Raw genomic sequence first — 24,265 nt, 5'->3', positions numbered from 1 at the left:
ACATGTAACAACTCGGTAGACTGAATAAGGTGAAGTACAAAGTTCTGACTCAACAGTGTAGTCAAGTTTTGCTTGAATTTAATAATCCTATCAAATTGGTATTTTTCCAGAGCATCTATTGTATTTTACCTCTAATAAAAAAAGCTGCCGTCTGTGGAACACTAGATGGTGTTATTGGCACATAAAGGAGACCATTTAACGACTTTACATTAATTTATTTTCATGTTTCAAGAGCTATTTACATGTATGTCTTTTAAGCTGGAGCAGACAGTACAAATCATGGATTTCACACAGTATCCCTGTTTACCGTCACTGCAATCAATATCACACAATTTTCTTGATGAACTTCGCAAACCACATGTAGGAGGTTGCCGCACACAGGCCATACCTAAAAATTAGATATAAAAGATATGATTTATATTTTGCTTAACAACAAAGTGTAGTTAATCCATAAGAAAAGCCTCCACCTACCATGTAATGATGTACTGCATGTGTTCATTCCTCAGTGTGACTCTGGTCTGACCACCGATTGGTCCTCCAGGAATCGTACTCCCTACACAAGAAACACATACATTCTTCATAAAAACACATAGTAAGCATTGATACTTGTAGAGAAGTGCATTGTTTGAATCAAAGAGCATCATGGACATTGCAGATGACACTTTACCATATTCTGCATCGATGAAGATGGGCTCAGCTCCTGTGACGCGGGACATGGCCTCCAGGTCTCGATAGTGCCAGTGGTTTCTCTGGACGTCGTTGTTCGGAACAAAGGGTTTTCGAATCTCCGTCAGGCGGACCACACCGACCACTTCCATCTCCTCCTCCACCTGCACAGACGCATTATCGCACTTAGTGAAATAAAACACTTATTCCTTTTCTGTCAGGGATTAACTGACAGAAACCGATATCACATCAGTTGATCCCTGAGTCATAGCCAATGTTTGTGCCAAATGTGAACGGATTCCTTTTCAGCATTCACAGTAAAAAATGTGCCTAGGCTTTTGACCTTCAAGCTGTTCTTGAGATATCACGTTCACCAGAATGGGACGGACAGGCCGACAAACGTGAAGCCTCCGGCCACCGGTGGTCCCCGGCGCGGAGGCATACCAAGTGTGTGATTCAACACAACAGACCATTCTCCCCCCTTCTGAGACACTAACCTGTCCTTTCATTCTGGTCTCTGGCTTGATTTTCTGTCTCGGCACGAATCCTCTGTTCACCAGGATGGTGATGCTGCAGGTGAGAGCGGCGAAGGTCAGTCGCTTGTTTGAACATAGTGTGAGATCACCACGCAGTTCCTATTAGAACTCCCGGGTCAGCCCAGTGATGCTGTTCCCTGCCTCGGCTCTTACCCGAGGTCGGTGCAGCGGAACGGGGTGATGACGTTAGCGCCGGTCTCCGCGCTTGAAGACAGCCCTCCTGCCTCCCTGGCCTCTTTCTCTGGGTCCACTGGCGAGCGGGGCAGAACATACAGCTCCTGGGAGTGGTCGTACTGTCCTCGCACTCTCACTCTTCTGTACTCGAGGTGATTCAGCTCATCCGGACTGGGAGCGAGGGAGAGACATACAAAATGTTCCAAACACTAATAGCCAACGCTGACAGATCTTTAAGAGGGGGGGGGGGGCAAATTCATGTGCCACCAGAGCAGCACAAGACAGGTTTATTGCTGTTTACACCAGCTTCTTGGAAGTTGTGTGTATGTAAAACCTTCAAGTACAGTTCATAAAGGAAAAAATCATACATGAGAACCTTTATCATTTGTGAAGCTGTATACAGCAATGGCTACGGTTGTTTGCTTTACTTATGAGACTAAATCAATCCTTATCGGTTTTTATTGCTCCAATGTGCTGTAATATTTCTGACATAAACTGCATTTTAAACCCTTTGGGCCCAACTAGTGCATCAGTTTGCCAGACATCCTAAGAATAATTGCCAAATGTTTGTTTAAATGTTTATACTGACCAATAGATCAGTATCATGGAATTCTTTGACTCCCCCCATATAGGGACTGGACCCCAAAAATCCATATTCATCAGGCTCTGTCATCTACTTTGTATTGATGTTTTTTGAGTATGTTTGTCTAATGTCAAGCTAGTTACCATATATAGATGCCATTTATTTCCCTAAAAATATATTTAAAACATTCGTTGCAGCTCCGGCGTACTTACTTCACAGGAAGAGGGATTGGTTCTGCAGTAGTGAGTCTCTTCAGCTCATCGATCAGATGCAGTTTCCGCTGACGCCGTTTCACCTTCGCAGAAACAAGAGTATCAGACTCCATTAGACCACAATAATAAGCCAAGCGTCCGCAGTGTTATCATAAATGCACGCCTGTACCTGCCATGTGCCGAGCCCAAACGCGGAGGCAGGGATGAGCAGCAGGAGCCATTTGAGGAACGAGTCCTCCCCTTTGTCTGCTTTCACTGCTGCGGAGCTGGACTGTCGCACCGAGTCGAGGAGCCTGCCTGGAGATTCACAAACCACAGGACAGGAAATGACATGGGACGTAATTAACACTGGAGGGATTCATAACTGCTTGTGGTAGTTACACCTGTAAATTGCCGCCCACAGATATGATCAGAGAAGAGTCGTGGGTACATGACAAGGTTTGGACCTGATCTTGATGTGAACTGTTCATGTTGAAAAGCTCACTCTAAAAAAAATGCTCCATTTATTTCTGTCTCCTCTAATTAGAAAATCTTGGCAATCATTGGAAGGAACTGGCAAGTTTGATGAATGAGTTGAAGGTAGGGATGTACTGATCTACATTACACTGAGAGGCATTTCTATTTGTTTTCCTTCTTAGCTACATACATTTGGGGAGCAGAAAGGTTTTGAAACTCTGTATCATGTGTTTCACGATAAACTTCCTCTGACTTCAATGCTAAAAGAAAAGAATCAAATAAAAGCAACATTCGTGGCTGAGCAGCTGTATTGGACTGTAGTCCACTGCTCAAGTGTACCTAATAACATTGCCACTAAGTGAATACACTTGTTTCTGTTTGCATAACTATGACGTGCTGATTGGTTTCCAAAGTCTTGGAAAAAGGAAAAACAAACTATTTGTTTCATTATCAGCCGAGTACAATAAACCTCCATTAACTATTGTATGGTGGCAAATATCTGTCGAGTTTTTTAAGGAATTTAAATTCAACATTATTAATACTATCAGGGTGTAACACTAATAGAAGATCCCTCTACACGAACTAAATCCACTTATATGTATAATAAATGTATCCTACATAATGTTCACTGCTTTTAAGTTTTTAACATATTTGATGACATAATTCAATTCCACGAATCGGGGGGGACATGTGGAACCCAGCAGCAGCATTATGATGATCGAGGTTTGAACGATATTTACCGTCTGCACGTCTGAAGAGAGGCAGTCTGGACAGAAGCAACGTCCTCTTGATGTAAATCACAGTATTCTGCAATAACACACAAACATAAACTGATCTGAAACCTGCAGAGGAAAACCGGATGACTTTCACACTGCTCTGTCTTTGGGGACAGATAGAGTCAGAAGTGAGGCTTACCTGTTTCCTGCAGATCGATAAGACCCTGGTGGAGTGAGCCAGCACCGACTTCAGAGAAGCCATACTGGAACAGAACGTTCAGGGAAATGGTCAAAAGTAATAATAAGACAACCGACGATAGACTCCCACAACATCCCCGTCACACTGGGAGTAGGTTTTAATGCGCGTTTGTTAGCGCAGTTAAGGGACAGGTGCCGGGAGTGGCCAAAAAGGATGTGTACAAACTGAGAAAATAAGGTTAGTAACCGCTATTCAACTATCAAGAATATGGTTTTCTTAAAATATACATTCTGTTTATTAATTTTATTAAAATGTAAAGTCAGAAGTCTAAAAATATCGACCACCAGTACTTTTACCGTAATAACAAAACACAGCGCAAGAGAAAATCCAAACAGCGACCCGAGATCGAAGTTACAAAACCGACTTGTTCATGGGGGACTGTATCTGGTGTTACTACTTCCGGTTTAACGACGCCCCACCCCGCAGTTTTGGACCCACGTGTTTAGAGCAATGTGTTGATATATCCTCTCGGTGTGTTTCTGTCACAGTCAGGTTTGTTTCAGCGGAATTCAAACTCAAACGAAGGTTCATCCGCAGACATGGATCTCGCCTCCAGGGACTCGTACATCCAGAAACTGGCCAGTAAGACGTTTACCCAACGAGACCAGGAACCAAAGAAGAGGCCGTTCGGTAAAGTCGATTTATACCCAATCTGTCCCAATGACTGCTGCCGTTTCTCTGCTGTGATTTCAGGGTATAATCATTTGTGCTTTCTTTTAGAGTGGGTTCAGCAAAGCATCTCATATCTTCATCTAATATCTTGTTATTCCTGCTGTTGACCAAAGGAGGTGCTACACTTCCTGATAATCTTTATATAGTGTCCATGGTGATAATACATAGTCAAGACAAATGTCAGAAATAAGGCTGATCAATTATTAAATATGTTAACTAGCCCTTCAGAAAAAAATATATTAGTCTATTTAAGATTTAAGTCCCTTATCTAAGAAAAAGGTTGTAATTACAGCGACGTAAATGTTATACTTTGCAAATGTTGTTTGTGATATTTATCCAGGAAATATTTTTAATTTAAAAGATTCCCTCTGTTTGATATCTTTAGAAACTGACTATCTGTGTATTAGATAAAACAAGAAGACATTAAAGCATATTGCTGACAACGGTCATTTCAGTAATATCTAGAATGGCTCTCAGCATAGTGCATGCCTCCACATGTAAATTCCCTTGTTTCTAGATTTTTTTTTTGTATCTGCATGTGTCTGCAGACTCACGAGTATAAGTCACCTAAACATGTGTCCATTCATTATTTTCTGAGACATCAAGGTACATTTTTAAAACAGCTCCTCTTGCAATGTTTAAGAAAATAATTTAAAAAGTCTGGCACCCGCCCCCTGATGTGGATCAAGATAAAAATGTAATGTATTGTTCATGGGGTCAAACTGTTTAATGCTTAATAACTATCTAACTAATGCAGACAAATACAAATTGGATCTTCTTGGAAAACAATGATAATGATACAAATTATTCCTCAAACAGTGTAGTTTTACCCTGCAGAATGACTCCTATTTTATGTTAAAAGGAAACTTTGTTTATTATATCCTCACGAGTCAGACTTGTAAATGCTTGTATTATCTAGAAATGCAGCCAATGAAAAGGGGTCATTTTGATTCATAGTAAGAGGTCACAAGAAAAAAAAGATTAGAATTATACAAATGCGGTAAGAAACTTTTATTTTCCTGCATTTCTATAGCAACAAGTTTGAACATTCAGAGTTGCTTCTCCACTCTGAACTTTTCCCCAATAGACAACAGAAGGGCACCACACAGTGTTCTGTTTACAGGGTTTGGATATGAAGCGATTAACTTGTTATCACTGTTACTGAATGACTTGATCTCTCATGTTTACCTGTGATGTCACCAAACTATTGGCTCTGTCAAGTTTTGTGGGTGCTGGAGGGGCTGTGTCAGCCCCTGATGACTCCTGTTCAGGGTGTGCTTGAAACAAACGAGTTTGTGTCTTCTGACTTTTCATAATTTTGTGTGTGTGTTTTCTTCTGTTTGCGTAGCTCATTTCAAAAGTAAAAGTGACAGTGGTCCTGCAAAGAAGAAAAAGTGCAAAAAGAAGAATTTCAAAGAACGAGGCACCAACGAGAAGACGTCTCATCCCCAACAGAAACCTTCCCTTTCTCCAGCGGCACAGAAAGGTGCGGCCAAGGCAAAACACAGTGACTCCAAAGCAGAGGGCGTAAACGGATCCACGGCACCCAAACAGAAAGGTACCGACACTCAATATTGTGTTTGCCAGTTCAGTACATGCGCCAAAGTAAAAAACTGTTCATGTTAACTACAATGACGTTTTATTCTTCTTTTTTTTTAAGTAGTTAATATCCAGTCCAGCTTCTCGACAGTGGATGTTCTACGCAAGAGGCTGCATGAAAAGATTGAAGAGTCCAGAGGGCAGGTATGTGTATGCTGCGACAGAAAGCCTCTGGGAACATTATGACGATGTGTCCAATGGGATGTTTATTGTACTCTTGCAAACAATTTGACCCATTTAAAAAAAAAGCAGCAAACACAATAGTGTTAAATCAAATATAGTCATCCTCTTGCTACGTCCAGAACTGTTATTGTGCAGCTACAGGCTACAGATACAAGAGTTAAATATCTTAACTTCCACATTATAATGAGTTTCTCTTGGTCGGTGTAGATTTGATGAACCATAGGCGGTCAACAGGACGTCAGTTTTGCACTAAGTTTACAAAAGAATTTGAACAATACACATATCCAGAGGAACCTAATCTGTTAATGGTGCAGGATCCACAAAACATTTAGAAAAATAGAAAATCCCCACATCTTAAGCTCCCATTAAAGGATTTATTTGTGTTTACTACTCTAACAAAAAGTAATTCCTTATTTTGTGCATGTGAACGTTTCCTCTCCCATCCATCCAGGCTGGTGTAGTTTATTTCAACATGCCCTGATTTTCCGACTAACTTTAAGGAGAGAAAGTAGCACCACCACATGCTACAGGGTTTAAACATGGGATTTTCCGATTGATTTGATACTAATGAGGTTGCACAAATCTTTTCACAGGGAATCCCAAAGAATGCATTATCAGACACCGTCCTGGCAAAGCGAGCAAAGCGGAAGCTGGAACGAGAGCGCAAGAAGAGGAAGAGGAAAGAGTTTCGGCTGAAAAAGCTGGCAGAAGATAGCGCCCAGGAGCAAGTGCCTGAGGTTAAACAGGAGGTGCAGCCGAAGCCCGCAGCAATCAAAAGAAGTGAAAGCTCTATTATTTTCAACAAGGTGGAGACGGTGGAGGACGGCTACGTAGACAAAATGCAGAAGAAGAAGAACAAGAAACAGAGCGTCAAGGGCCAGATCACGCCGCTGACGGGGAAGAACTACAAGCAGCTGCTCACTCGCGTGGAAGCTCGCAATGAAAAGCTGGAAAAGCTGAGGGAGAAAGATGAGGGGAAGGCCCAGGAGATGGAGAAGAAGATCAAGTGGACCAACCTGCTTTATAAAGCAGAGGGCATCAAGATAAAAGACGACGAGGGCATGCTGCGCACTGCGCTGAAGAAGAAGGAGAAGAGGCATGAACAGAGGAAGAGGAAATGGGACACACTCAGCGACAACGTGGTAGAAAAGATGCAGCAGCGGCAGGACAAGAGAAAGAAGAACATCCAGAAGAGCAAGAAGGTCAAAACGGAGAAGAAGAAGGACAGGGCAAGGAAGAGAGGCAGAGTGTTGCCCGGGGACTTGAAATAAGCTGCAGTGTAATGGAAGGAGCCTGTTGTATGAATAGAAAACTTGTGAAAAAGTAATGCCGTTTTTTTATGACGGTATGATTTATGAAATGAAATAAAAGTGCTACTGCAGTTGCACATGCTGTACCTTCTGTCCTGTGTAGGAGTAATGTGATGATCAATAAAATCTAATTCTTCATAGTGATGAACATTAATGGTAATCTCTGTGCTCGAATAGATCAGATATCAAAACACGGTATGTGTCATTTATACTGGAAATATGTGTATTTGCCTCAGTCAGATAAGATGATAGATGTCCCTGTTATGTCTCTGCACTGTGGAGGTAATGAACAGCAAAGCCACTGCAAGCAACCACCAGAGCCAAAACAAGAAAATACACAGACTGAAAATGACAGAGAAACAATGACAGACTCAAAATAACCACAAAGAGATAAAAACAACTAAAGATGCAAAAATGATCCCAAGGACATACAAAACAACATAAATTCTCAAAATTGCTCTGAAGAGATAAAACTACAACATAACCACAAAGATACAAAACAACTTCAAAAGGACCACAAAGAGGTATAAAACTATAAAATGCTAAATGCTCCTACAGATATAAACGAAATTACCTTAAAGACACAAAAAACAACTACATAGAGGCTCTAAATGACCCAATGGAGATACAATACAATACAACTACACATGTCCAAAAAGATACTACAGAAGTAATCAAACTGGCCCTAAATATAAACAAAACCACAATGAGGCACAAAATAACCACAAATCACCTTAAAGTGATTAATAACTATTTAAAAATGACATCATGGAGACACAAATCAACAAAATGACCAGAATGAGACGCCGTCACATTGAGTATAAAAGGACTACCAAGAAAATGAAAAACCCTAGCGTTATTTCCAAACATGAGTAGAACATGTGTCGTGAAGGGATCTTAATCACTTATTATCTACCACACCGTAGTTAATGTTTGACTCTTCTGTACAGCCTCTGTGTAATGTCCCTCATTGACAGACGGTGTCGCTGTTGGCCATTTGAATGTCTCGCTCCGCCCAGGAGGAAGAACAAATTAATATAAACACAAGACGCCAGTTGCTGTGTCTTTAGTTCAAAGTGAAGATCTGCAGGAGTTCATGTGCAGATTGGAACCACGCGTTGGAAACGTCCCGTGCACTGCTGTGTTGTGAGCGGTGGAATTAGCGCGAGGCGATGAGCGTCCATCGATGAGGACAGTCAACAGTAATCTGCGCGCCGCTGCTGTAATTCGTCAGAGTTTCATTAGACACCATCATCAGGTGAGTTCAGCTTCATCTCACAGGATGACGCGCTCCTGTGATCCCTGCACATGGACCACATGTTAACAACATGCTCCCCAGGTCACCATGTCCAGACGACTGAACGCTCGCAGGACAGACGGTGTGGACAAAAACGTGTGGTGAGTGATCGGAGGGGGGGGTCTGTGTCTTTGGTTTCATTTGCAAAGTTCCGTTTTACACGGGAACTCACGGGGCTCCGATTTTTATTGCAGTCAAAGTCGAGTGTGTCCGTCAGCTCCGTGTAAAGCGATACCGTGTTCTGTGTATCTCTCACATGGGTATAATCTGATTGGTGGATCGTGGGGGTGTCCCACTCCCACTGCCCCTGTCCTTTAAATCGCCTTCGATCACTCACTGGATCACATTTCTGCTCTTAGGAAGCGTTACTGTCACCAAAGACTGATTAACAAGAGAAACAAAATCAGTCTTTTATTCTGCTATTTTTTCCCCTCTTACAAAGCTTTAAATGTTGAATATTTAAGATAATATGTGTAGTCAAGTCAAATGTATTAATATAACATATTTCATACATCAAGCATAAGCTCAATGTGTGTCAGGATAGACCGCAAAGAGAAATACATCACTTGAATGAACATGAGTTGAAACATGATATAAAAAACGGAATATTTCAAATGATCGATTTGTACAATGTATTATATATCTTTTTTAGTTTTATTCCAATAAGTTACTCTTATTGGAATAAAAGCCAGCGTGTGTGTGTGTGTCATGAAGACAAATTATAAAATTTTCTTCATGAGTGACAATTTTATAATTTATATCATTTTGTATCTATTTATTTCATAGAGCTGTTCACCTTTGTTTCACTTATTTATTATGTAGAAATGTTATAATATATAATAACAATAATAGGCTTCCACCGTTACATATGTTCTGAATGCCGAATGCAAACGGGGGACAGCATCTTTCATACTTCTCGTTCTTTAAGTAGAAATGTTAAAGAAACAGGCTGTGTAAAAATGTTCCATGGGACACACATGAGAGATGTCCTTGGAATATTGTTATCTTGTCGGGGGTCTTTGGGCTGTAGCTCAGGAGACACGGTCAAACTATTACAGCACACGATTGATTCTAACTGAAGACTGTGGTTCGACCACTGCAGTGTGTGAACAGCTGTTTTGCACCAACAGGGTTGAATTTACACAACTGGCTGCAGACTACAAAGTCGTGAACCTTGGACAGGGGTTTCCGGACTTCTCCCCGCCTCCGTTCATCAAGGAGGCTTTTTGCAAAGCGCTGAGCGGAGGACCCTCTATGCACCAGTACACCAGAGCTTTTGTAAGTGTGATGAAAAACATGGGGAGATTTGTGTAGGGGGGTTAAGTTATAACTCTGACCCTGACCCTTCTTACCAAACATTGATTGATGTTTTGTTGCTCTTTGGTTCCTCAGGGCCACCCCCCTCTTGTAAAAGTTCTGGCTAAGTTCTTCAGTAGGATCGTGGGACATGAGATCGACCCGTTTGAAGACATCCTGGTCACAGTTGGAGCTTATCAGGCGCTCTTCTGTGCATTTCAGGCTCTGATCGATGAAGGGGATGAGGTGGGATAATCAGCCTGCGTGTGTGTGTGTGTCAATAACAAAACAGGGTGCTCGGTGTAGGTTAAAAAATACCATGAGAGTTAAAGAAAGATAATATCAAACTTTGATGATCACACGCCAGGGAAAGTCACTTATTACAGCAGCAGATATTCCGATGGCTGTAGACAGGGAAACCAAAAATAGAAAATTTTATAAAAATACACTGAATATGTACATAATATACACCATGGAAATATTGTTTGTTAAGAAATGTACTTGAGTAAAGTGCAGTGATACTAGATGATTGGATGAGGATTTATAAAAGAACCAAAATACACAAACACAGAAAAGAGGTCGGAGCTGCTGCGCCATCTTGGTGTTGGACTCGGGTTTAATCTTTGACTTCAGCACAGTAGTGTGTATAAATGTTATGAAGGCAGCTGTGGCTCAGGAGGCAGAGATGGTTGTCCACTTACCAGAAGGTTGGTGGTTTTGAATCCCTGACTCCTACAGTCTGCATTCCAAAGTATCCTTGGGCTACATTTATATATATATATATATAGTTAATTTACCATACCATGATGTGTGGTTAATTATTCAAAATGTGTCTTTCAGGTAATAATCATTGAGCCTTTCTTCGACTGCTACCATCCGATGGTGGTGATGGCTGGAGGAAAGGCAGAGTATGTTCCTCTGAGGCCAGTGAGTGGTTTGCACGTAAAAATCTAAATAAATATACAAAAGAGTTGAGAAGCATCTTTTGACGAGGTAACCTTTGTGTCGACTATAATTTGTACATTTACCTCAAAGTGTTTTTGTCTTTTCGTTTAAAGAAAGGTGAGGGCGGGGCCGCCCTGTCCAGTGGGGACTGGGTTCTCTCTGCTGAGGAGCTGGCCAGTAAAATCACTCCACGTACGAAAGCCATCGTTTTCAACACGCCCAACAACCCACTAGGAAAGGTGAGCTGAAAGAAGAGTTCTGTGGGAAAAGTTCAACAGAGAATCATTTCATCATTTCAAATTTGGCCCAAATGTTCACAGACTAACTGATTAGATTAGGGTCAGAGGTCAAAGTCATGGTGGCCTCCAAAAATATTTAATGGGCTTGAACACGATCTCTCAAGTCTGTTATTCGGGAATTTCTTCAATTTTTTTGGGGGGCATGTGGACTGAAACTGCACCGTTTGGCAGAGGCATACAACCACAGGGCAATAATTGCTTTTTGTCATTTCAACACCTATAACGTGGTCCCTGATATAAGCACACATCTGTGTCCTCTACAGGTTTACAAGACCGAAGAGCTCCAAATGATCGCTGATGTCTGCATCAAACACGATCTGCTGTGCATCAGTGATGAAGTGTACGAGTGGCTGACGTATGACGGAGCCAAACACGTAAAGATCGGTGAGATGCTGTTAAGATAGTTCAGCAACAGGCTTCAACTCAAAGAGACATATTAATATTAATATAAACTGCCTGTTTTCTGGTGGGATACTGACAGCCAGCCTTCCTGGCATGTGGGAGCGAACCATAACCATCAGTAGCGGTGGAAAGACTTTCAGTGCGACCGGATGGAAGGTAACGCACTGACACGTTTTGTGTTGAGTTGTGCGATCTAAGTTGTGTGATCTGCTTCACATTCTTGTTATACCGGCTCATGTTCTCAGGTCGGCTGGGCCATCAGCTCTGGACATATCATCAAACACATGAAAACCATCCATCAGAACAGCGTTTATCACTGTGCTACAGCTGCTCAGGTAAACGCTCAACTCCAGGAACATTTGAGATATTGAGAAATTTACTTTCTCTTTTTTGAATTTTTAGCAGTGTTGTACAACTATGGCCCCTGTCCAGGAATTTCTATTTACTATTCTAACTTCAATACAAGACCAGACCTGATTTTCCTGAGATACCAAATGATACACCGACGTGTGAATGTTAATGATTAATATAATTCAGCCAGTGCCACTGACATTATCAGAAAAGAAGATGATTATCTCACCTTTTGTATTTTTAACTACACAACACAGATTGTGACGGGAGCCGTTCCCACCATTTAAAGCTGCCTAAGAGGCTGGAAATGTATTAATAAGAGGTTATTACACAGAAAGAATACATATTAGCTTGACTGATCAACTTAAGTAATTTATTCTTGCAACTACAACACAATCAATTCATGGGTTAGCCTATTAAAATCCACCAATGGGAGCCTTTCTACAGATATATATAGTAGACATAAAGTTTCAGCGTTTATGTTTGCCAATATGCTCTGATATGAAAATCTTTATTCAACAGAATAAGCTTAGCTCTTGTATGTCCCATTTTGTCCCTATTCTTCTATCATGTAACCTTCCTGTTCCAGGAGGCAGTGGCTCAAGGATTTGAGAGAGAGTACGAGCTGCTGGGGACTCCAGAGAGCTACTTGCAACAGCTACCTGCAGCTCTGCAGCTCAAGAGGAGGAAGCTGGCCTCGTGTCTGGAGAGCGTAGGTCTGCAGCCCATCGTACCAGAGGGAGGATACTTTATGATCGCAGACATCTCCTCTGTCCGTGAGTGACGAACAAACACGAGCTTGTAGTTTCATCAAGACTTAAAAAAAGAAATACAAAAGTAATTGCTGTACATTTCTTCAATTGTGGCCTCCTAATTAATATTCACCTTGTTTTGTTTTTTAAATAGAGGTGGATCTGAATGATCAGAGCCCAACGAATGAAGCCTATGATTTCAGATTTGTTAAATGGCTTATTAAAGAGAAGGTAAGGATGCAATATTAGACTAGATTGACTATGTCATTCTCTTTGTCTAGATTTAATTTGTCCTTTGTCCAAACTTTAATTTGTTCTTTCTTGGCCCATATCCCATCCTTCCACCGAGTTTAATGGAAATCTGTTCGGTAGTTTTTTGCGATGTCCTGCTGTCAAGCAAACCAATAAACAAATGGACAGAGGCACCTTGGCAGAGGAAATCAAATCTTGTGACATGTATTTTTACAATGCGATGTTGTGTCTGTTAACCAAAGCATTATTATATCAATGTTTTTATGCAACCTTTATTTTCTTGGAGTGTGGCGATGTATTTACAATATTTGTATTTGTATTCCTCTTACTCTTCTGCAGGGTTTAGCAACAATCCCTGTCTCTGCATTCTACAGTCCAGAGCACAGCAAGCAGTTCGACAAGTACATCCGATTCTGTTTCGTCAAGGTAAATTCCGCTTCAGAGTCATTGACATGAAATGGATCCAAACCTTCTCCCATTGCTCTGCTCCCCTCTCAAACACACACGCCCTGTCTTTGTCGAACAGGAGGACTCCACCCTGGACGCAGCTGAGGACATCTTGAGAAAATGGCATCAGGGGCAATAAAATTGTCCATGATATATATATATGAAGTGTTACCCGGTCCATCCAGTTCCAGCTTCTTAAAACTGGGTTAGTCTCACTACTGAGTTCAAATGAGCCATAATCAGTGTTTCCGAGCCTGACCCCACTGTGAAAACACTCCTGCACAAGGATGTTAGAAAACTACCACTTAAAATGTTTAGAAAATATTTAGGTAATTTTTGTTTCATTTATTTAAATGATGTACGTCCACTGTGTCTCACATTTAACTGCAGTGATATCCGTCCCTGAATGGATCTGAGCAAGAAGATTTAAATTAAACTAATGAATCCAGATGTTCTGTTGTTTTATTGTTTTGTTTTCCATGTTAAGAAATATGTATATTACAATCATTGGGGTCAATGGAAAAATGTGTGGTGAAACCACAATGTGAAACCAAAAGAGCGTTCAGCAACCTAACTGCACTTTAAACAAGTCTAAGATACAATTTAAAATTCTTAACAATGCATCAACCTTTGCTGACGGTTAATCACTGTAAATGAATCCTGTTTCATTGTATAGAGAAGCAACTTCAGTGCTTGTGGAAGTGTTTGACTCCTGATATATCTTATGACTGTAAATGTATAATCCACCGTAAAATCTCCTTAGATGATGACAAAACATTTAATCACTCTATTATCAATTTATTATTTTTATATTATTATTATTATCATTATTTTATAAAGAAGTAGAGTCATGGAGATGTTAAATTGATCAATTATTAGGCATCCTTTTTTATTTTAAGTATTTTTATATAAGTAGCGCCTGCTTGTGGAAACCGAAGGCTCCTGTGTTTCATTTGAAATTGCGTTGTTGAGCCTAAGATTCAGTTAAGACAAATTATTTATAAACAAATTATTTATAAATACATCTCAATAATGAATTGATTGATAAGATAATGAACTGTTCAGTCTCATTCTGAGAAGCTTTTATTTTGAAAACGGAAGATGACCTGGAAGTAAATAAACATCACGTGTGGGTGCGTTTGAAAATGTCGACCGACGGAGCAGCTAAAAGAACCAACCCTGTGTCTTCTCAGGTAATTTACAGCAATTCTTAGTGTCAAAATGACCCAGTCTCCTCCTTTATAATCTTCAATGTGTGTGTGTGTTGTGTGTCTGCAGTCTGAGGAGCGCGTGGACTGGAAGAAACGGAAAACAGAAGGTGAGTGAAACAGCGACGTGTAGCTGTTAGCTTCCAGCTGCGTGCATGCGAACAGGGGGATGGAAGCAATAAGGCTTCGTTTTCTTACAAACATTAAATTCAAGTGATAATTAACCGTCTACAAATGGGTGAATATGTAGATTTAGTCGGTTTTAATGTGGGTTTTTCTAGCCACAAAATGAAAACATGATTCCTTTTAATGTGTCACTCAACTTTTAGGAGCGCAGGTTTTATAATTAGTAATTATACGGTTCCCCTGGAGATTCAAGTGTCAAATTGTTTTATTTAGACATTTTACAAATCACATATTTGGTGAGGTGAGCCTGATGTCGAACAGCCTGGTCACAATATTTATATTAAAATAAAAGTTTCTTCTTTTAAGGACTTTAATTTTGAAGGCTAAGAAGTCAGTGCTCACGCCTATATATTGATATGATTAATATAGATGATTAAGTAATTATTGAAATAGCTGTGGATTAATGTTCTGGCCGCCACCTATTGATTAAGCAGTTAACTATTGCATCGTGAACATGAAATCATATCTGAGAAGGAAAATGCACATCAACACATGTACATGGGGTCTTTAATAGATACAGTATTGCCTGATTGTAAATGGTTAAAAGCCTAAAAGGTTCTGCCCTTACATTGCAGATATTAACAGTCCTGTGAATTAGATTTTCTCATTGACCTCCCTGATTCTTCCTCATTTACAGTAAAAGATGCCAAGAAGCAAAGGAAAGCGGACAAGCTGATCAAACAGTTGGACAAGCAGAAAGAGCAAGAGGCCGAAGACAGAGCCGAACTAGAAAGAAGCCAAAACAAAACAGGTAGCCATCATCATTTCATGGTCATGTGTTGTTGATTGCCTGTATGACTGAGAACATGGGGCTGTAAGATGTCATCTTCTAGTGCTAGGTAGGCCGTACACAGTGAGTGTGGCGCTGCCGGGATCTGTCCTGGACAACGCTCAGTCCACCGAACTTCGTACATACCTGGCCGGACAGATCGCTCGAGCCTGCGTCGTGTTCTGTGTCGATGAGATCATTGTGTTTGATGAGGAAGGGGACGATGTCAAGTAAGTTATTGATGTGGAGGCACAACTTACTTGTGGACACCCTTAGATTATCAGAAAGTTAACTTTTTGGGTTCATCCCACAGGAGCACTGAAGGAGAATTCACCGGCATTGGGAAGAAAGGGCAGGCTTGTGTTCAGCTCGCCAGAATACTTCAGTATCTCGAGTGTCCCCAGTGAGTAGGAACATGTTTTAATCAGATCAGTGGTATCGGCCAGTTTGATCAAATTGTGCTCACATTGTTTTCTTCCCCATCAGGTACCTGCGCAAGTGGTTTTTCCCTAAACATCAAGATTTACAGTATGCAGGTGAATAGAAATAATTCATACGTCCTTGTATAAACATTGCTTTGACAGCTCTGGGGCCCCTCAGACTTTATTGGACTCTCTAAATGAATTGTTAGCACTTACTGTTTGCAAGAAGTCCCTGCTTTTTTCAAGCTGGTGTATGGATGTTTATTAGCAACGGAAATTTAATCATATGTACGTTTACCTCAAGCTGATTCTGAAAATATGTGCATCATATCTGTCCATTCAGGTTCACCTAAGATAAGAGAATTAACAAAAAGGAGCCTCACCTCTGCTTCATAGAACCTATATTTACTTTGAAGTAAAATTACAGTAAAGGTAACTTTTTAACAGCAGGTATAAACAATGTCCAATTTTCACATGCCCCCTGTCTTTGTCTCTCCCAGGTTTGCTAAACCCTTTAGACAGTCCTCACCACATGAGGATAGACGAGGAGTCAGAATACCGAGAAGGAATTGTCCTCGACAGGCCGACCAAACCAGGTCAAGGTTCACTAGTCAACTGTGGCATGAGGAAGGTGAGAAAGTGTTTCCACAAGGTCCCTGCCATAGACAAGCGTGGACTAAAGTGTATTTCTATTTGAATATAATGTACTCTCAAAACTACTGATTTATTCTCTATCAGTTCATATTTGGGGTATTCTCTGGATTCAGTGATACGTCGACTGATCTATACAATGTCAGAAAAGTTGTTTAAAAAATACAAATTTAATATTATCTAAATGTCTTGTTTTGTCCAACCAACAACAGTCCAAAACACAAATATATGAAATGGACTAACCTTATCATCGAAGACTAAGGAAACCAACAAATTCAAAATTAACAGGCTGAACCCAGTGACATTTTCTGTACATAAAATGTACTACTTCAGCTCCTTCAGCTCCATCCCTCCGATCACAACTGCACAGACTCTGGCTGCATTTGCGCAAAAATGCGAGATGCGCCGTCCATCTTTTATTTACAGTCTATAATTTGCTCCCTCAGGAAGTTCGTATTGATAAACAGCTGCAGTCCGGACTCCGAGTCACAGTCCAGCTCAACGAGGCGCAAAATCAAGGTAGTCTTGTCCATCAGCCTGAAACTCTTTGGACATTGATGTTTTCTCTGGGTCCAGTACTGACTGTCTGTGTCCACATGTCGTCCCATTATCCTCAGAAAGTAAAATTTCTAAAGGTGTGGTGGTGGCTCCACATGTGCCCAGATCTGAAGGAGGTCTCTACTGGGGATACACTGTCCGCCTGGCGTCCTGTCTCAGTAGGTTTACCATTCTCTGAGTAACCTTCTTTTTCTCAAACATATGCTGCAAAATGATTTCCTGTGTTTTGGGATGAGGGCTGAATCCAGCATGCGCTTCCCATGTGTTGACTGACGTGTCGTTCCTGTCTGTTTGTTAATGCAGGTGCCGTTTTCACAGAGAGTCCGTATAAAGAAGGATACGATCTGACTATTGGTACATCCGAGAAAGGCAGCGACATGGACCAAACCACACTGTCCCAATTCAAGTAGGTTCGGAGATGACTAAACAGGAAATCTGAGAAGTTTATCATTCCAGGTTCAGACTATCAGGTGTCTAACAATTAAACATGAGCTTGTCTCGTGTGGTCTCTTTGTGCTGCTCATACCCAAACTCACTACTAATTTTATTTCTGTTGTAGTGGTCGTCAATTTCTGTAGAACCGTACATGCATCCACGAACCCCAAGATGAAAACCTACTGATTTTGATTTGCTGACTTTTCCTTTCCTCCCACTATGAGGTTGACAGCTGTGGTTTTTAATGTCTTTTAACAACTATGAGACATCACCATGACCTCTGAACAAAGCATGAAAGCCCTCCAGGGTTAATTATAATCACTCTGCTGATCCTTTAACTTCTCCTAGCAGCTATTAGGTCAAATTCTTCTACACTTTGTTTTATGACTGACAGCAGATTTGCTAGCATGTTGATTATTTGTGTAATTATTAATACTTTTGAATTTTGTTTTAGTAATTAAACTTTGGACTGCTCTCTTCCTTGCAGTCATCTTTTGGTGGTGTTTGGGGGTCTCCAGGGATTGGAGGCCAGTCTAGATTCAGACCAGAACCTGGAAGTGACTGACCCCAGTGTTCTATTTGACATTTACCTGAACACATGTCCAGGTCAGGGCAGCAGGACCATTCGCACAGAGGTGAGGATGGAGACCTTTGTTAAAACCAACCTTGACAGATATACGCATACTTTGTCGATGACATGTAAATATTTAATGATTTTTAGTTGAGCTTCAAATGTTCTGTTTGGCTCATTATTGTTTGAAAGTGTATTCATGTGATTATTTCTTCTGCTTTTTTTTTTTTTTTTTTACAGGAAGCCATCTTAATTTCCATGTCAGGCCTGAGACACAAGATCACAGCTGCTTTTTCCGATGTTTCCACTGGCTGATTTAATAATGAGTGATGGAGGAACATAAAGACATGTTTGTAGATGTTTTATCATCTTAATGGTGTCACAGAGTTGTTAAATCAAAATTACAGCAGAGTCTACTGTGCCATTGTCTCAAGGATGCTGTCATTGCCATACACCACATCCGATTTCTCCTTGTGTTGCTATTGAGTTACCATTCTGTATTGTTCTAAATGATTCAACATATTGTACAGATACAGCTACTTTCTCTGAGTTTGAACTGACTTGTATTTGTTTCTAAGCAGATACTTGGTTTTATACAGTACAGAACATTTCATGGAAAGGGTTGAGACCAGCACAACATGTCAACATCATCAATTAACACCAGTCTTCTTTAGGTTTCTGAGCAAACAGGCCAAACATCTTTGAAATGAATTGGAGATTGTGAGTGGTCCATGTGCTTTTAGTCACATCTGACAATTCTAACTTTCTACAGAGCTGCAGGTCTTTGCAGCTCTTTGATTGTCTTCCTGATGCATGCTGCAAACATCTGCACCTTTTACCTTTTCCTTCTTAAGGATAAATGTTAGAAACCATTTTAGAGACATGTGTCGATTCAACCAAGTTGTCTAAGACTTGGTTTACTATTAATTTAAATAAATGAGTTGGACAGAGTATTAGAAACCGAGCTTTTGCGTCATCCAGAAACCTTGGGAGTTTAAGTTGCCATCTTCTGTGGTGTAGATATTAACTTTAAACATTTTTGCATTGATACAGGAGCACAACAGATCAAGTATATGTTGTCTATTTATTGCTGACCAATAGATTCACAAGTACAAGGCTTCTGATCAAAACCAGTCAAGCGTTGTGAAACAAGCCTCACCAGCAGATTCCGTATATCTGAGAGAACGGTTGTTTTACTTGCAAAAGGCAACACTGTTCAAGAAATCCCAGCCTTCTCTCCATTATGTTTTTACATACAAATTGTAACGTAACTTTCAGTTTAATCGTGCAGTTCTAAGAGCAACATACCAACAGTTAACAAGGCCATGATATATTTGAAATTAAGTCGCATGCGCTGCAATGCCAGAGGTTTTAAAAAATAAAAAAAAAAACATTTAAAATATGAGGCAGGGGGTTTATGAACTGTGCAAAACGTTCAAATCAACATCTGAGGCAACAAAAAAAATGCTAATTTCTAATTGAGGGTTTATCAACATGAAAACAAAAGTAACATTTGTATCTGCAGAAATTGATTTCTGAATTTTACTTTCTGGCATATGTCAGAATATTACCAACACCAATGATAGACGCGCTAACTGTTTTGTAACTAACTGTTGTATCAATCTAAATAAACTTAAGTAAACCAATGTGTTTTATCCTCACTCTATGTTATCACCTGATATTTACACCTGTTTAGTTTTGTGTTTCCATAGCAACAAGATCAAAAAACTGAATTATTATTAATTAGACCCTTGGTCAGATTAGGTCATGTTTACATATTCATAGAAACTATTTGCCAATTCAAAACTAATTTCAACTTACAGATGCAATATTTTAAACCATTTAAGAACATTGGGGTCATACTTCCAATGAGACGTATGTAGAGGTTTTTTGGTACTGATTTAGGAACTGTTACAAAAAATTGTATCACTGCAGTTACTAAAGTGTGTGTATATATATATATATATATATATATATATTCTCTGTATAATGGACAAATAAGGGCTATATAGAGTATTTTGTCGGCCACTTATTGACATAGCTGATGCGAACACTTATATACACTCCCACTTCAACACGGGAAACAGTGCATTTCCGATACATAACCAAAATATTATAAACATGTAAAAATCAATCTTTAAAATCAGTTTCTTTTCTATCTACAAAAACACGACTGCCACGTGTCAATGTGGACGATACGCACAGTGTTTCAGAAACCTCTCTAAAGTGAGTTTTGGCGGCAGAGCACATTTCATTATATCTCTGCAATTCTTTCCTATTTCCCCCCAAGAGCAGTCGTCCATCACGTAGTGATTTGAAGGCCCAATCGGGGAAGTCACCAAACATCATCCACCCCTCGGTACTCTGTCATTCCTCCGTGAAGGCAGAAGAGACCTCTTAAAGGGTTTTCTGTGTGTTCACCAGTCGGGGTGAGTGAAGGTGATGTTGTACTGCTTTGCCCAGCGTGCAAACACATGCTTCTCGGTAATGAAGCGGTGGTGGTTTCCTTTCCGACTTTTCTCGCTCTGTATGTAAGTGACACATTCATCAGGCCCCCTGGGTTTGTAATAGTGATAGGGAATCTTCTTGGATCCAGGTTTTTTTCTGGAAAACAAAATATTTTATCATATGTTGGTTTTGCTGCCACTTTCCTTTGTGATCTATAATAATGTGGTAAACATCTTGCAGGTTGGTTAGCGCTGAAGTTCTACTCACCCACAGTGATTGGGTGGAACCATCCCATATACTGTTATGTTATCGCATATCTCAATGGCGATGACCATTGTGAACCAGCCTGTGCTCAACCACGAGTGAGATTTTTGTCTAAGCAGGAAAAAAGAAAAGAGAGAATTGAGTTTACCCAATACTGAGGTAACTATATATACTAGAGCCTGTCCGGTTTATTGGTTGGTTGATTAAAATGAGTCAATATGATAAATATATATTAAATTTGATATATATGCCCATCCCAGATATATCAATATGGGAAATTAATGTTTGCTGATAACTGCTAATATGAAAACAAATATTTTACAGAAATAAAGATATAGAGTTTTGTGCAGAAAAACACTCAATTATCTCACAAATCAATTAATCGATTTGAGATGTTAACAACGATCAAAACAAAGCTAGAAACGTTTACAATCCCAAAATTGTTTGCATTTATGATTACATTTTATGTAAAAAATATGTTAATGTTTATTTTCTTAATTTCAGATTCTATTGTATTTGTGTTCTCTTTTTAATTATAGTTATTTATCACAACATTCATTTAAATTGTAAAATAGAATGCCTCCCTTTTCTTCTGTTTGTGAATCTTATGCATTAGCCATATAAGGTTATTGAAAATGTTTACTCCAGAAAAATCCCAATTATGTCAAAAATCGGTTAGGCTCTATGTAATTACCAGTAGTTTACTCCCTCCCTAAACACTCACCTGTCTCGCCCTGTCTCCTTATGAAAGAGACTGTCGAACCGGCGCATCTTGCTGGGTACGATACTGAAACACGACAAGTTGCTGTAGGTCATGCTGACTCTCTGGATCAGTCTGTACAAAGTTCCCTTGCCCTCCTTCCCAATCTTGCTCGGGGGTCCCCAGAATATGATCACCGGGTTGTTGTCCATGCGATGCAAGAACTCGTTGGGCCTGCGGACCACCCTGAACACGCTGGAGTGGGCCACGACCCTCAGGGAAGTCCGACTGCCCACATCCGCCTCGAACCCCAGCGTAGGAGCGTCATTCATCCGAATCACACACTCCGCGCGGTCGATCTCTTCTCCCGCTCGACTCCCCAACACATGGCTTGAACTTGTCACCAGCGCGCAGGTATTGCAGTGCAGGTTCATGTTCTGAAAAAGAGACAACGTTTATTAACGAATATATAAATAATCAGCATTTTTTTGGTATGAGCCTCCATGAGGCTCCATGAGGCTCATACCAACGAAAACGAAAAAGTTAAAGCCCTAAAATCAAGTGAGTGCTAGTGAGTGTGAATCTTGAAACCCACGCTCATATTCAAATCTATGCTGAAACTCAACCTCTAAACAACAAGACATTGTCCACCATTCAGACACATCTCCGCCCCGTCCTTCCCCAGGGGTCATAATTGTGATTTGATCTCTCTCTCCACACATCAGTGTCAGAGCGGCTGTGTGTGCGCTGAAGAGTTGAGTCTTCGTAAACCATGACTGACAGCCATCTCTCTCTCTCTTCATGTCTCCCCACTCTCAACAGAGAGCCAGCATGTTGTTTTCTGTGTTTAGCATCACTGTTGTAAATCGAGAGTCTTGCAGATTTGTGTCTTTCTACATTAAGTGAGGACCACTGGAGATGATGTGAAATTACATTGATTTCTGTGAGCTTGCTTTTTGATTATTCAACACAACTTGTACCCATAACACCTGATCCTGCTTTTAATAGCCGTGAGTAGGAGGGAGAAGCTCTTTTGTTTTTCCATCTTTTCTCCCTTGTTTGAGATGGTTATCATTTGGACATTTCTTGATAATTCATATTGCCAGAGAAGTTTAGAGAAGAATGTGCTCATGAAGTTGAAAGTGGTGCACAGTTTTGACAGATTCCGCTTCTGACGGTTCACCACTTCCTTGTGGTGTTTTCTTTCTACAGTGTTTGTGTAAATATTCAGTGCATTAATCTGCCGATCAAGTTCCAGTTTGACCACTCCAGTGTTTGTGTGCAAACTTTAAAGCACCTTGTTCCCATGAAATGGCACGTAGCCTTCTTTCCCAGCCCACTTCTTCAGGTCTGAGTTCTTGAGGAGGTTATTAACGGCCACGTGCATGGGGGTAAAGACGTCACTGCTGACATTGCTGGAGCCGTACAGGAAGAGGATTGTCATCAGGACGAGGATGACAACAAAGATCACCATCCTGTGGCTCTGTTGTCCCTGCAATGTAAATAAACAATAAAAGTTCGCATAGTAACTACTGTTGAATTTAAGACTTAGTGAGACCAAATAAATGAAATTTCAAGACCTATGTAATGTACAACAGATAAAGTATACAGTATAATGTGAGTATAAAAAGAAGGGTCTGACTACTTGTTCAACCCACAGGTAAACAAGGATTATAATGATGATACCTATGGATGTATTCCTGTTTTTAATACTTATGATAGTGATGAAGATGAAGATGGAGATGAAGGGTTAGAGGTCTCTATAAGTGCCACACCCTCCTGATGTTGTGGGTGTTCTGGTCTTACCTTTCCACTGAGCCCCATGCTTTCTGATCAGAGTGTGTCTGTCTGTCATCATACCTGTCACAAACACACACAAACACACACACACGCACACACACAAACTGTCACACGGCCGATCTGACACCGTTACATCTCATGTTACAAACAGTGGAACAGTATATTGAAGCTTCACTGCCTTCTACATGTAAATAAGCAGCGTCAGAGCGATATTCTGAGCAGATATTGGTATTTACAATCCAAATACAATACAATACAAACGTGTAATACAGTGATAGAACGTATTTTTTTCCCTCATAATAACCAAACATCGAACGCAACAAGGGAAGAACGTGATAACACAACAACACGCAGCAGCGCCTCGACCAGCTATTCACGTACCTTTACCGCCAGTTCTTTACAAAAACAACACCCCCCGCTGATCAGAGTAACGTGTGAGATCGTGATTCCGTGTCCAAGCGAGGAGGTGAGAGAGAGCAGCGATCAGCCGGAGCTACACCGATGTTTCTGGGCCTATGCGGTGTCTCCTCCTCCTCTTCCTCCTCCTCCTCACGTCCCCCCGTCTTCTTGCACCAGTGCCGTGACGTCATCACAGACAAATGATGTGGTATTATTAATCCAGATTCCTCCAGTATAAACACAGTGTAGGTTTAGGGTTCGGCATAAAATGGTTATGGTTAAGGTTATATAGGAAGGTGAAGGTCCTGTGTCACATGTTGATAAAACATCTTAAAAAGGGTGATAAATAAATGAAGAAATATAACAATGTAATTTTAAGGCATCCATGTTGATTGTGATTTAGGATAACTAAGGAAACTTAGGAAGGGGTTATGGGGATGGGTAAAG

General features: G+C 40.5%; 5 protein-coding genes across 6 annotated transcripts; 3 read left to right on the top strand and 2 right to left on the bottom strand.

The window, feature by feature from the left end:
* Positions 1 to 200: 200 nt before the first annotated feature.
* Positions 201 to 3,714, bottom strand: LOC133975459 (surfeit locus protein 1). Its single transcript, XM_062413410.1, has 9 exons — positions 3,543 to 3,714; positions 3,368 to 3,434; positions 2,341 to 2,468; positions 2,172 to 2,254; positions 1,356 to 1,547; positions 1,164 to 1,236; positions 668 to 830; positions 472 to 553; positions 201 to 388 (listed from the first exon to the last, which is right to left on the bottom strand). Exons 1-9 carry the CDS (start codon positions 3,603 to 3,605, stop codon positions 325 to 327), a joined length of 915 nt encoding a protein of 304 aa, XP_062269394.1. The 5' UTR covers positions 3,606 to 3,714; the 3' UTR covers positions 201 to 324.
* Positions 3,715 to 4,003: 289 nt separating this feature from the next.
* On the top strand, positions 4,004 to 7,516 carry surf6 (surfeit 6). Of its 2 annotated transcripts, none has more exons than XM_062413409.1 (4): positions 4,004 to 4,232; positions 5,623 to 5,832; positions 5,938 to 6,017; positions 6,650 to 7,516. In XM_062413409.1, the coding sequence occupies exons 1-4, from the start codon at positions 4,142 to 4,144 to the stop codon at positions 7,325 to 7,327; spliced, it is 1,059 nt and encodes a 352-aa protein (XP_062269393.1). In that variant the 5' UTR covers positions 4,004 to 4,141; the 3' UTR covers positions 7,328 to 7,516. The 2 variants fall into 2 exon arrangements, with proteins under 2 accessions (XP_062269393.1, XP_062269392.1); XM_062413408.1 differs by having other exon boundaries at positions 4,005 to 4,232; positions 5,935 to 6,017.
* An 884-nt stretch (positions 7,517 to 8,400) lies between these two features.
* Positions 8,401 to 13,857, top strand: kyat1 (kynurenine aminotransferase 1). The gene is made up of 13 exons (XM_062412718.1): positions 8,401 to 8,624; positions 8,706 to 8,764; positions 9,794 to 9,941; positions 10,056 to 10,205; positions 10,800 to 10,886; positions 11,018 to 11,143; positions 11,467 to 11,587; positions 11,685 to 11,761; positions 11,851 to 11,940; positions 12,546 to 12,732; positions 12,863 to 12,939; positions 13,300 to 13,386; positions 13,487 to 13,857. Exons 1-13 carry the CDS (start codon positions 8,553 to 8,555, stop codon positions 13,544 to 13,546), a joined length of 1,341 nt encoding a protein of 446 aa, XP_062268702.1. The 5' UTR covers positions 8,401 to 8,552; the 3' UTR covers positions 13,547 to 13,857.
* A 628-nt stretch (positions 13,858 to 14,485) lies between these two features.
* On the top strand, positions 14,486 to 19,853 carry spout1 (SPOUT domain containing methyltransferase 1). The gene is made up of 12 exons (XM_062412719.1): positions 14,486 to 14,600; positions 14,686 to 14,725; positions 15,439 to 15,552; positions 15,635 to 15,800; positions 15,884 to 15,973; positions 16,057 to 16,106; positions 16,493 to 16,623; positions 17,090 to 17,162; positions 17,261 to 17,359; positions 17,505 to 17,607; positions 18,124 to 18,271; positions 18,448 to 19,853. Exons 1-12 carry the CDS (start codon positions 14,553 to 14,555, stop codon positions 18,520 to 18,522), a joined length of 1,137 nt encoding a protein of 378 aa, XP_062268703.1. The 5' UTR covers positions 14,486 to 14,552; the 3' UTR covers positions 18,523 to 19,853.
* st6galnac6 (ST6 (alpha-N-acetyl-neuraminyl-2,3-beta-galactosyl-1,3)-N-acetylgalactosaminide alpha-2,6-sialyltransferase 6) lies at positions 19,273 to 23,947 on the bottom strand. The gene is made up of 6 exons (XM_062412720.1): positions 23,801 to 23,947; positions 23,426 to 23,479; positions 22,917 to 23,111; positions 21,644 to 22,056; positions 20,923 to 21,030; positions 19,273 to 20,811 (listed from the first exon to the last, which is right to left on the bottom strand). The coding sequence occupies exons 2-6, from the start codon at positions 23,441 to 23,443 to the stop codon at positions 20,625 to 20,627; spliced, it is 921 nt and encodes a 306-aa protein (XP_062268704.1). The 5' UTR covers positions 23,444 to 23,479; positions 23,801 to 23,947; the 3' UTR covers positions 19,273 to 20,624.
* Positions 23,948 to 24,265: the final 318 nt, after the last annotated feature.

The sequence above is a fragment of the Platichthys flesus genome, chromosome 19, assembly GCF_949316205.1.
Source record: "Platichthys flesus chromosome 19, fPlaFle2.1, whole genome shotgun sequence".
NCBI lineage: Eukaryota > Metazoa > Chordata > Actinopteri > Pleuronectiformes > Pleuronectidae > Platichthys > Platichthys flesus.
The sequence above is the reverse complement of the archived record's forward strand: the minus strand, read 5'-3'. Positions and strand labels throughout refer to the sequence as shown.